The sequence below is a fragment of the Aphidius gifuensis genome, linkage group LG2 (genome assembly GCF_014905175.1).
Source record: "Aphidius gifuensis isolate YNYX2018 linkage group LG2, ASM1490517v1, whole genome shotgun sequence".
Classification (NCBI taxonomy): Eukaryota; Metazoa; Arthropoda; class Insecta; order Hymenoptera; family Braconidae; genus Aphidius; species Aphidius gifuensis.
The window spans coordinates 4,907,207-4,920,683 of record NC_057789.1 but is presented as its reverse complement, the minus strand read 5'-3'; the positions used below and the strand labels follow the sequence as shown (position 1 = coordinate 4,920,683).

At 23.7% G+C, this 13,477-nt stretch overlaps 1 protein-coding gene across 1 annotated transcript in view; it reads right to left on the bottom strand.

Moving 5' to 3' along the window:
- Positions 1 to 2,091: 2,091 nt before the first annotated feature.
- LOC122848544 (suppressor of lurcher protein 1) overlaps positions 2,092 to 13,477 on the bottom strand; it is a 151,386-nt gene continuing 140,000 nt past the window's right edge. Inside the window, exons 11-13 of the mRNA XM_044146686.1 lie at positions 9,239 to 9,446; positions 6,719 to 6,966; positions 2,092 to 3,868 (exon numbers count right to left, since the gene is read on the bottom strand). Coding sequence (XP_044002621.1) covers positions 3,813 to 3,868; positions 6,719 to 6,966; positions 9,239 to 9,446 — 512 coding nt within the window. The 3' untranslated portion in view covers positions 2,092 to 3,812. The remainder of the gene's footprint in view (positions 3,869 to 6,718; positions 6,967 to 9,238; positions 9,447 to 13,477) is intronic.

Here is a 13,477-nt window from a genome sequence, read left to right as displayed (position 1 = left end):
ATATTATTGCAATTTTTTTATTATTTTATTTTCACAAAATAAAAATATTTTCACTGAAATAAAATAAATTTTAAATACAAGTTGATTTAGATTAAATTCACAGTGATGAATTCTAAATTTTAATAATATAGAAATTTTTTTTTTTTAATATTTTTGTTTTTATATGAAAATTATTTTCTTTGCAATTGAAGTTTACAATATTATTCGTTGGATGTAACGTATAATAACATTATATTTAAATGAACAGAATCAGCTCAATTCAACCATGATGAAATATTTATTTATGCTGTGGATAAATTGGCTGAAAGAGTTGTGAATTCAGTGTAAACGAGAAGCAACGGTAATACGATTTAAAAAAAAAAAGAAAATAATTAAAAGAATAAATATATTTAATTTTATTTTCCTGTCAAAGGAATAAAATTAAATTTAATAAAAAAAAAAAATTCAAAAAAAGTTTGCAAGGGTATTAGACAAGTAGATGATCCAGCTCGTAACTTTTTTTATTTCTAAAATTTTTTTTTTTTGCAATGATGTGTCTACTCACCGTGTCATTTTTTTATTTTACTTATTTATTTTTTTTTTGTCTTTTTTACTACATATTTTACTCTTTTATGAGAAGAGTTGTCTGCCTTCGAGAACACAAAACTCTCTACATCTTTAAAAATGCGGGCTTGAGTTCTTTTCCTTGTTTTTTTTCATTTTTTTTCATCTCAAAGTTTTAAAACATATATTCTCTATTTTATTTTATTCTTCATCATCTAAAAAGTGAATGAAAATAAATGTAAAAATAAATAAATAATAATAATCACCGAAATAAAAAGAATAAAAGGCTTTAAATTATCTTGGCACAGAAAATTTACCTGAACCTGCGGGCAGGATTCATCCCTCTTTGTTTCTATCTCCAACTTTTTCATTTTATATGTATTTTTTTTTCCGTCATCTTGCTTTCTTCACTGTGAAAAATCTTTTGGTTAAAAAAAAATAAAATAAATAGATACATATTATGAACTACATGAACAAGTTTGCATTTTGTCTTGAATTGTAATTCTTTTATTCTTTGATAAAAGAAATGTTGAAATTTTTTTTTTTTTTTTAAATACAACTTGGTTTTGAGACAAGAAAAAAGATGAAAGTTTAACTAATCAGGCATTTGAAAAAAGCAAAGGCTTGAAAGTTAGCAAGTGCTTGAGTTTTACTAGTTTTTTTTTTACACTTTTCTTCAACAACTCAAGATGTAGTCTTTAAAAAAAAAATATATAAAGTGTTTTATTTTTACTATTCTCGACTTCTGAATAGACTAGTATTTACCCGACAATTATCTTCATTTAAATGAACTAGAATAACTTTTAAAATCACAATGTTAAAAAGAGGTACACAGAACATTAATTTATACATAAAAAAAAAACAAGAAATTATTACTGTTTGTTTTATTTAATGATTTTTTTATTCTCATTGAATTTTATTATTTTCATAGCTCAATGAAACAATTCCCTGTCGAATGATGGAAATAAAAAATATTAAAAATTAAATAAACATAACGATAGATAAAATTATAAAACAAATAAATACATAATAACAATGATAAATACACTTTTACATTTTTCACAAAATTAAAAATTAAAAAAAAAATATCGACAGTTTAAGATTTAATCAATACAGTTATGAATTTTAATGGATACATTATTTACAGAGTGATTGTTTTACGTTTGGAATAATTTAATTTTCATTTTTCCATTTTTATCGATGTGCCAATTTAAGTATACAACCTTAATAAATAGTGTTATCAATTTTTTTTTTTTATATCTTTCAATCGTAACATCATATCATTGAAATAATAATTATTTTATTTTTATACCACGTCATACTATAAACCCATGCATACCAATGAATCAACATTTTATTATTTTTATTTATTTTTTTTGTTTTCATCAATTTTGAAAGTCTATTAACATTAAATCAATTTTAATTGACACATGGTCAATTCTTGCATTCATAGTATTTTTATTTTTATAAATTAAATATTCATCTTTTCATAATTATTTATAATTTTTAATCATCAATTAATTGTTCTTGTTTTTTGAACAACTTGGAGATCAGTATCGTGTAGTCAACGTATTTATAAATCTATTAGAAAATATTCACAATTGTCTAACGTACATTTATAGTATTGCTAGCTATTTTTTTATTTCGTATAGTATCTATACATTTTTTTAAAATTATTATTAATTTTTATTTATAATTTGCTTATATCAATATTTAAAAAAAAAAAAAAAAATTCACAGTTTTTCTTGGTTTGGTGCTCACTTTCTTGATGTTACAAAAGTTATAGACAAGTTAGTCAATATAGATCATAAAGTAAATATTTTAATTAGTATAAATTTACATTGGAATATTATTTTTGAATTTATTAATCAAAAATAATATAAAATTATCGTGTCACATTTGTTTTTTTTTTTTTTTTTTCATTTATTTGGGAAATTTTTTAATCCGAGACTATCGATTTCATCGTGTCAAATCTCGACGACGACCACCACTTGAGAATAAAAGAACAACACGAAGAAAAATAAATAAAACAGTGCCTTCTGGCAGTACTCCAAGCAATTTGTACACGGATTATTGCCACGCGTGGAATACAAAGTTTCTCTTGAATTTTGTATTTTTCTTTTATTTATTTATTGGTTTTTTTTTTACTTCTTTTATTCAAAATGCTTCAGGCCGAGTTTTTTTATATTTTTTTTTCGTTATTATTATTTATTTTTTAAACAATTATTTATTCAAAAGTAAAATTTTCCATTAAAAATTTATAGCAATTTATGCATAGGCCTCAGATGCAGGTCTGTGAACTTGGCCCCCCCCAAGTTTAAATAAAAAATTTTTATTTTTTTTTTTATTTATAATGTGTCGGAATTGATAACTTTTCTTCTAAAACTAGCTACTATTGATTGTAGTAATTTTTTTTTTTAATAGTAGTTTCATAAATTTGTTTAAAAAAATAATTTAAAAAAAAAACAAAATTTTCAAAATAATTATAAACTCATATTTTTTTGTCCGAGATATTTTAATTATTATATGGGCTGCTTTGGATTAATAGTAGTCGAAAAATTAAGGTGGTAGATGATTTTTTTTTTTTTTATTTCTTAATTATGTGTCGGATTTAATTATATCTTCTTTGAAAGTAGCTACTATTGATTGTAGTAATATTTATTTCAATAGTGGTTTTATGAATTTGTTTAAATAAATAATCGAAATTTTTTATTTAAACTTGGGGGGCCAAGTTCACAGACCTCTCAGATGCCAGACATCTGAATTTTAATTTTTTTATATTTGCAAAAAACAAAATTATTATTTTTTTACTTATCATTGCTTTGTTTATTTCCATTTTTTAAATATTAATTTTATTTATTTATTATTTTATATAGTGCACTGATAAAGTTATATATAAATAAATTTAAGTTTCAAGTTTAATTTTTTTTCAAACAAAAAAAAAGAGCTTTTAGAAGAAGTTTCTAGATTGTCGCTGTTTTTTTTTTTTTTTAAACGATGTTTTGGTATTTTTATTATTTTATATTGTGAATTTTTGAAATTCAATAACATCACAAAAGTATATTCCACTTAAATTGTTGTTTTTAAATGACGATCATGTGGTCCACTTATAATTTTTTCTTTTTCAATTGCTATCAAATACCACCTGCATCTATTCCATGTGCTTTTTATTTACCATTTATTTTTCATATTATCTTTCACGATTCTTATTGTTTATAATATATTATTTTTGTTTTGTGAAATTCGTTGAAATAATTGAATCAGTTGTATCAGATTGACTGGATGACGATCAAAAACATGGCTACCATTACCACTACCGTTGAATCTAAAAAAATATAAAAACAAAAAAAACATGAAAATAACATTAAATTTTTTATTTATAAAATACAATACATTTAAAATCAATTTAATTTTTTTAAATGTTATTTAAATCAGTTTAATTGTGAGTGAATAATGGCTAGAAAAAAAAGTGGAGCAAATTGAGTCTGTAAAAAATATTATCACATGGAATATAATGATAGTTGAAAAAAGTAAAAATACGTGTAAAAGTCGAACATCTGGTTGGGATGTTGGCAAATGAGGTACAGCATAGATTAAGTCACGATCCGTATAGCATTTCCCTGGATACTCGTTAATGCAAACTGCGAATCTCATGGGTAAATAACGACCTAACTGATGTGCATTCTCGCTTCATTGAATCTCTACTAATTCGTTCCCCTTTTCCACACTTTGAATTTATATATATACATATCTATCTCTCTTGAATTTATTTTTGTCCTTCACTATGATTTTATCTCTTGGATCTCGTCATACAATCATTTATATTTAGCTAGATTTGTAAATACAGCTGAAATGTTCAAGTTGGTAAATAGAATTGTGTATTTGAGTCAGGTGATAGAAAGTGTGGTAAATTTACGTTTAAATCATCAATTGTATTTATGCAAACTGTTTAATAATAATAACAATAACGATTTTCATAATGATAATTATTATAAAACACGTGACTTAAACACACAATCAAATATTATTAGTTTAATATATATCCCAGCATCATTTGTAACCATAAATTTATGTTAACAAATTATTTGTATTTCTGAATTTTGCATCACTGCTTTATTGATATTTTATTATCATTAAACTATAATAATAACAAAAATAAAAAATTAAGTATTACAATAATTTATATACGGATTATTTTAAAATTTTAATTAAATATTTATATTAATAATAAAATAGTTGATTAATATTTAAAAGACTTGATAAATGAATTTTAAAAAATTATTTATGATAAAAAATATTACATAGAATTATCTGGGATATATTTAATAATGCTTGGATAATTTTAGTTCAACGGGAATATAATATAAATAGATTATTAAATTTATTAATCATAATGAATGATTGAATAATAAAAAAGTTAGATAATTGTTGGAGACAATATGAAGGGTTACTTGTTCCTTATGCGGTACATCAAGATTAGATCAACCTGTTGATCTTTTTGCTGTACATATTCTCATTCTCGTTTTACAACAATCGTTGCTTTCTCAAACTGAATCACCATCCCTTAGTCATACCAATCGATCTCAATTGATATGTTGTACATCCTCCCACAGTATTCACCATTTATCGCTTTGCACAAAACCAATGCCTTCCAGCTAAATCAATATCCCTTTTATATATTTTATTCCTCAAATATTACAGAACATTTAAACATGTTATTTCGATCAAAAGAAAAAATATCCCTCTAATTTGTCGTCGTTGTCGTTTATAAAATATACAATTTATTGAATTTTAGATTTGTTTTTTTGTTTTTAAATCAATTAATTTTTGTCTTTAGTCATTTATTTTTTTCTGTATGATTACAAGTCTCGAGTACATTAGGATGTATTTAAGGTAGAATCAAAAGTCTATTGAATTTCAATTGAATTTACAACAATGAAAAGATATAAATGTAAAGTTTTGAACAGTAGAATTCCGATATCCGGTCGCCGGCCCGCATATTGACATTTTTTCACTCATAATAAAATAAAAATCGACGAAAAAAAAATTAATATTGATATAGAAAATAAGAGAAAAAGTTTAAAATGAGCTTTGAATCAGTTTTGATACTTTTTTTTTTTTTTTTTCTTTTTTACAATAGAACTTTATATAGATAGTTTTATTTATTTATTTATTTGGAAATGACAAATGACACGTTTGAATAATATCTACAAAATTTTCACACATTATAAAAGTTTTTTTTTATTTTTTATTATTATTTATTTTCATTCAATTCAGCAAAAATAGTTTGAGATATATCTTCAAAATCTTCCAATAGATTTTTTACTTTGAAAAAAAAATTTATTTCGTATTTTTTATATTTTTTTCGTAAGACTTGGGACAGCTATTCAGACAGGGTCATGAATACTCTCAAAAGCTTCGAATGCAGTTGTACAAGTTTGTCATTCAATGAAAAAGCGTAAGCTTCTTTAGTGTGACATGTTCATTGTTGTGCAAGGATTTCACACAATTTGATTTTCAATGTTGAATTGTAGTTTTGTGAGTGAAATTTTTTTTTTTTTTTTTACGATTGCTTCGAAAAGATTATTGTTTTTTTTTTTTCAATGTTTATTTATTTAAAAATAAAAAAATACAAACAAGTGCTTGTTAGGTAAAATTGATACTAAAAAATAAAAAACAAAAAAATATAAAAATAAAATTATTTAATAGTTAAAATCAATTGATAAAACTGTATTTTTTATTTAAAAAAATTATATAATTTTTCTTTTTTTAATTATTGTTTCAGTTGACATGAATTTCCGACGTTATCAATCTATAGAATTTCCATCGTCAAGTGCAGTTAGGGTGAGTCGATCAATTGTTAAAATTTATTATATTCAAATTTTAAGATGGCCAAATTATTTTGTATTTGTTTGTCAAATGTTCAAGTCTTTTGAATTATTCGCCTGGTTTTTTTTTTAATTTAAAAAATTTACAAGTGTGTGTGAGTGTCTATTTAAAAATATTAATAATAATATTTTAGAGCTTGAAAATGATGAGTATAATAACGCGGAATGATGAATGAATAGATGAGTACTGTACTTGAAAAATATTACAGGTTGAAATATTGAAAAGAAACAAGTGTATATACATAGTTAATAATATACACAAAAAAAAAAAATAATAATATTCATACCGTATTTAATTGTAGCTGTACTTGTTGGTGTTTTTATCGTATAATTATCTTCTTCATCAAAAAATACATAGCTTGCATTAAAACCTGTACCATCAAGTCTATCATTACTTTTGAATGTAACACGAAAGAATTTTCTATCGCTATCAACATCAAATTCTTTGAGTTGTCCACAATGACGTGAGTGTTTTCTATCACGTGTTAAATAATTTGAAAATTCAACATAGTCACTTGCTGATACAGCTTCACATCTGTAACAAATATCAACAATTTTATATTAATTTTTAAACAAAAAGAAAGAAACATAAATTTAATTTATATAATTTCGGGTATTTTTATCACAAAAGTTTTGTGAGATGAGTTAGTTTTTTTTTTTATCATATTAAAACATTTAATATGGTATCACTGATGGAATCCACTCACTTGCAAATCTCAAGATATTACCCTAGGCTTTTATTCCGTTTTTTTATTTTTTATTTTTGGCTGAGTCTTATCTCGGGAGAAGTAAGACCAAGATATCTTTGAAATGAACACAAGTAAAATGAACTTTAACTTTTGAGGTTTCCTTAACATTCTAAAATCGCATTTTCATCTTGCCATAATTTTCCAAATAATCATAATGATGATGCAAAATTACTTTTTTTTTTTTTTTTTCTTTGTAAATAATTTAAAGTGGTAAAAGAAAAAAATTAAATTAGTACATTTGTAGCTTTCACACATGACAAAATTAATTTTTAAATTTTGTAAAATTCACGTATCAGGGTTAATCTGTACATTGAAACAGTAAATTCAATTTTCTGGACATGCATTTTATGTTCAACTTTTTTTACATTCTCACTGTTTCAAATAAATTTATATAAATTGAAAATTTACAAAAAAGAAAAAAACTTTATCAATCATTGACTATTTTATTTGCCAAAATATTTTCATCTTTTTATTTTTATTTATTTTTAAACGCAAAATTAATTTATAAAATAATAATAATAAAAATAATATGACAAATCAAATTAAAAGTAAATGAAAGAAGAAAATAAAAAAAAATAATATTTTCCATTATCGTCAAAGTTCCAAGTGGTTGAACACAAACTGAGTCAGCGGATTGGTTGTTGATGTTTTTAAAGTATTAATCATAAAATAGCTGATATATTTATAAATATTATTTTCTTGGTGTTAAAAAATTGATAAATTCTGACAGTAATTCAATAGTGAGGTAAACAGGAAAGTCTATAAATATTGACTGGTTATGTAGTAATGTTGAATTGAAATAGTGAGAGAGAAAATAAGCCCGAAGGAATCAATCATACGAATTGCCACTTAGGTCAACGAGTACTACTCAATAGCGTCTTTCAGTGATTTATTTATTTGATTTTTTTTTTTATTCCTTTTTATTTCAACTATTGACAAAATACTGGACGAAATTTGTTCAGCTTCATAGAGCCTTTGGCTAGTCTTCCATTACCTCTTAAAATTATGTGTACTCTAAAAAACCTCTTTGCTTTTTTTCAATTTTATTTTGTATATTCATTTTATTTTATGTCAACAGTTTAATTTTAAAACTCAACCAAGCTTTTCATTAGTTTCAAAAAAAAAAAAATAAATAAAAAAAATCTTTTAATCATTTTCAAATACGCCAACTAAAAAAATGTTTTTTATTTTTTTCACATCCCTTTGACTCAATCGTGAAAGTGACAATTTTATTTTACTCTTCCCACACACAAGCAACGTTTCAACTAAAATAAATTTTTTTAAATAAATTTTTTTTTATATATTTATATTATTTTTTTTATGTCACTCTCATAAATAATCTTTTCATCGTCATTTACAAAGCCAGTTAAAATATACATCTATATATTTTGTTCATTTTACTTCTTCACGAAGCTTTTAGAGTTGACAAAAATTGAATTTGTCTTTATATTCAATTGGCCAATTCAATGTACACACACACATGTGAACACATGTGTACATATTCATTCAGCATACACAAAGAAATAATACTAAAGCATTTTAGAATTTAATGCTGCAATAAATTTTATTGTTTATATATATATAAATAAATCAACTGAATAAACTATTGTCAAACTTTGTTCAAAGTATTGATTTAATTTTACAAAATATATTTATCAACATGCAAGATACATAATTGCCTAACTTTATTAGCATAAATAAATGATAATATATTCTTGTTAATTAGAAATTGTTAATTGTCAAATAGTATGCTTAATTAATTCTTGGAAAATTTTAAAATTTAATTTATTAATGAGAAGAGATATTGATAAAAAAAATTATTCATTCTATGATGATGTTGGAAAAGTATTTTAATGAATATACACTAGCTATACTGTATATAAGCTACTCATACAAAAGCTAATTATTATTTAAACTCTAATGAGATGTAACTTTATTAAATTTAATTTAAAAAATTTTTCTATTATTATTATTATTTATATTATTATTATCAAGTTAAAAATAAAGTAAAAATTGAAAAAAAATTAAACTTTTAATTAACATCTTGTTTTAACTTACGGTAGTACTCCCTCGACATCAAAATAGTGAAAATGTATACGTATACGTTCACTTGGTTGACCATTGAAAAAATAATGACACTCAGCGTCACGTGGATAAGGTCCAGGATAGTTTGGTGATGCAAATGTACCATTACGTGTCTCATTGCTGTTGTAAACAAATGCACACGGGAAATCCGGATCCTGGTGTCCCGTTGTTATTCCAAAATCTAGTTAAAGTTTTAACATGAAAATTATTAATGTTGTTTCACATGATTGTTTTATAAAAACATTATAAATATCATTTTTTTTTTTTTTATAAATTTGTATATAATACAAAAATATCTGGGAATTTTTGTCATTTTATATTTGATTTATTATTTATCATATTTTTCATGAATGAGCTTGTTATTAATGACGGGAGATTATTTTAAATTCATTGTTATATTTATTTTTTATTTTTTCCACTTGAATAATAATAGAGAATTTTTGGATTCCTTTGAATATGAATATAATATTTTGAATATTGAATATTCAAAAAGTGATGGCCTAAAATGATATAAATTTTATTTTAATTAATGGTTATTTCTGGGTCGATTTGATAGTAGTGTGGTTATTAAAAATTGTGATATTTTATATGAAATTAAAATTGAATTTCAAAACACAAGTAACTAGGTCATGGAAAAACCACAAATGCTGAAAAATTATGTCTGTAAAATCCAATAACTTGCGATGTATTTTTGTGAAATCGGCCATTGAAAAAGTCCGTATCGTTGAAGAATAACAAGAGTGAGAAAAATAAAAAAAAAAAAAATGCATAAGAAAAAAAAAGGAATAAAAAATAATATATAAAAAAAAAGAACGGAAAATGAAGGAAGTTGAGAGAAAATCTAGGGGGGCTTTGCACAGCAATTTTTTCCGGAAATCGCTTGGGCTTTCGATAACGGAATTTCACGATAAATGTGGAAACGTCTGAAAGTGTTGAATTTCATTCAATGCAATTTTTATAATATATATATACCTAGATAAATAAGAAAAATTAAATAAGTCTAGAAAAAAATAAAGAAAATAAATGGAACATGAAAAGTTTTTTAAAGGCACATATCCAACTATTTTTTTGCGACACTTTTGCAATTGAAAATCACTTTGATCTGACTTTGTGATTTGAAATATCGTAAAAGCTTGATATCAACTTGAAATTATGTAAATTAAAAAAGTTTAATGGTTTAAGTACTTGAAGTTTAAAATTACGTGAAAAAAACAAAATGACTGTTACAAATTGATTGTAAAAAAACATTTGTATTTATAGATTTTTTTTTTTATTGTTATAGCTTGATTTTATTTTCGTTTTCTCAACTTTTTTAAATCATAGTTTTTAGCCATCAAATTTATCACCTTTTACAAATTTAAATTAAAAAAAAAATATATATATATTAATCACTTTCGAACATATTCCCAAACTTTATTACAAGTTTCAGCCTATTTTTTGCAAACTACTGTGTAAAAAAAAAATCCCAAATGCAGCCATAAGTTCGAGTAATAAAGTAATACTTTACTAACGTAAGAATAAGAAAAAAAAAAAGCAAAACAAATCTTTAAGAAAATGTCAAAAGAAAAAACGTATAGCAGGTGAAGGTGGGGTGAAAACTCTTTGCTAAGAGGATTAAAACTCTTCAATTAAGTTTACGAATAAAAGTAGAATTTTTACAGTGCTATAAAGGCAATTTCCAGTGAACGACTCTATAAATTTATTCTCTATCTTTTTTCAGTGTTAGTTTTTTTTTTTTTCTGTTTTTATCACTGTTAAAGTATATCAGACTAAATTTACTTGAACTCGATAGTCCATATATATATTTAATTTTGATTTTTGTCTATGCTCTATCGTAGAATCACATTTTTTTATATACAGTGTGTATATAAACGTTAACGTACAGCAAGTAAAATTTACAATGACCATGCTGCAAGTTTGAAAATCCAGTTGAGTTTCATTGGCGATGCGAGTATTACTAAAGAAAACTCAGTTAAACAATGACCAACAATAGCTCTTAACTCTGTCTGTTTGTCTAGCTTGGTTTGTTGAGCTTGGTTTAGTTACTTGGAATGTCTAAACCCATCTTTCATTATTCTAGACAAATTTCAAGTCTATATATACCCACACTCTGATATGTACCACACCAATTTTCAAACTACTGTGTAAATTCTTGATGATACTAGAGAATTCAAATTGAATGCTGTTGCTAAAACTAATCACGAAAAAAAAAAAAATATAAAACAAATAAATTGCAATGCTCAGTATATCTATCCAGCTATAGTAAAACAAAGATATACATTTTTTTTTTTTTTATTTTCTCCTAACGAAAATATACAAAACGCGTACAAAAAAAAAAAAAAAAAAAGGCAAAAACAAGGGTAAAATAAAAAAGTAATAAATCTCTTGAATTTGTGATTTTTTGAAACGATGAAAGGCTATGATATCACACTTTTTATTTTGATAGTGAAAATAAATAAATTTCACTATTGACATAAAATTTATTATTAAATAAACCCAATAGATTAAATTGAATTTTCAACATCATGTATAAATTTAGTCGTTGAATGATTTAAAATTAATTTATAATTTACTGATAATTAAAAATTTTAGTTTAAATTTTGCAGCATATAATTTGGAGAGAAAATTATTAAATTTATTATTACATCAACATGTGGCATTTCAATAAAACAAATATATAAATGAAATATTAAAAATGAATTTGACAGATTGTATATGGTTGATTTGAATTACATGTCTAATGGCAAATGACTAATGACACACCCAGCTATTTCATATGTCATGAATTGTAACACTAATTAAATTTTTTATCGAAATAAAAAACGAGAAATGAAAAGAAATAAAAAAAGTGATTGACGATTTAGGTGAATGAGTTAGCAACAAGCATTGGCTTAAAATATTTGTTGATATTAATATTCAAGAGGGTTTATTTAGCATTGCTTGTTAACACAAATAGCAAAGATAAATTTATTCAATACATTGACAATATGTATTTAAAGACTGAATATATATATGTCAGTATAATCATCCTATTGTTAGTGGACATATTACGGAATAATTATTATTGAACAAATAATCCTTCGATTACGTTTGGGAAATCATGTGCTTAGGACTGATATTCACAACGATTACATCAAACTTGTATAATGCAAATGTAGTTTGATGGTACCCATATGCATTGCGAAAATATTTATATGCCAAACAAAATACATAATATATTTAGATTTAACTAAAACAACCAGTTTTTAGCTTAACCTTTTTATGGAATTTATAATTATTTCAAGTATACATGCCAATTTAATTCCATTTCACAATTCCAAGTTTAACAACAATTGTGTGTGTTTTTTTTTTAATATATATATGCAAGTTCAAACATATCCAATTGTGTTTTTTTAATTTAATTTTTTTTTCTTTTTCTACCTTTTACTTTAATTAGTATTATTCTTCATGAATAATACAGCTGCTTTTTTTTGTTTTTTAATTTTTTTAAAACTCTCAAGTTATAATGACTTTTTATTTATTTATTTGAATATACTTTTTTTATTTTTTTATTTATTTTTTATTTTTGTCAAGGCATTGATTTGCATCGTTTATCGTAGGCATCAAGTAATGTTGGTTTGTGATTTTTTTTAAAGCCATTATTTCTGAACATTTTATGGATTTTAGTGAAAAGAAACTGGATTCAAATTTTACGATACGACCATTTTCAAGTGGCTAATGGCTGTGAGAGATGTATTTTCATTTATGCCTTCCATTTCTGTACTTACTCTTTTGTCAGCATTGCAAAATTGCTTCCATAGCACTACCCTATCACTTCTTTTTATTTTTTTAATATTATTATTTTATTTTTGGTCTTTGAATTTTATACATTAAATTCATGCAACTTATATTTTCGATAAAATATTAATCGCTAGATGTTAGATGTCTTATATCAATATCTATATATTGATAAAATATTATGGTATTTAATGTCTCAACGGACAACGATGGGATAATCTCATAAAAAAAAAAACTAATCGATGACTTTGTGAACATTTGATTCTTTCTTATTAGATGGGTGGGTAAAAAAAATTGTTTAAACTTTTGAAAATTTTCAAATTCATAATTTACCACTGGTCTTTTTATTTTCAATATTTTTTTTTTACAATGAATATTCGTTGCACCCTATTTCTGAGATATCCATTGAATAGAAGAAATTAAATAAATTTTTCT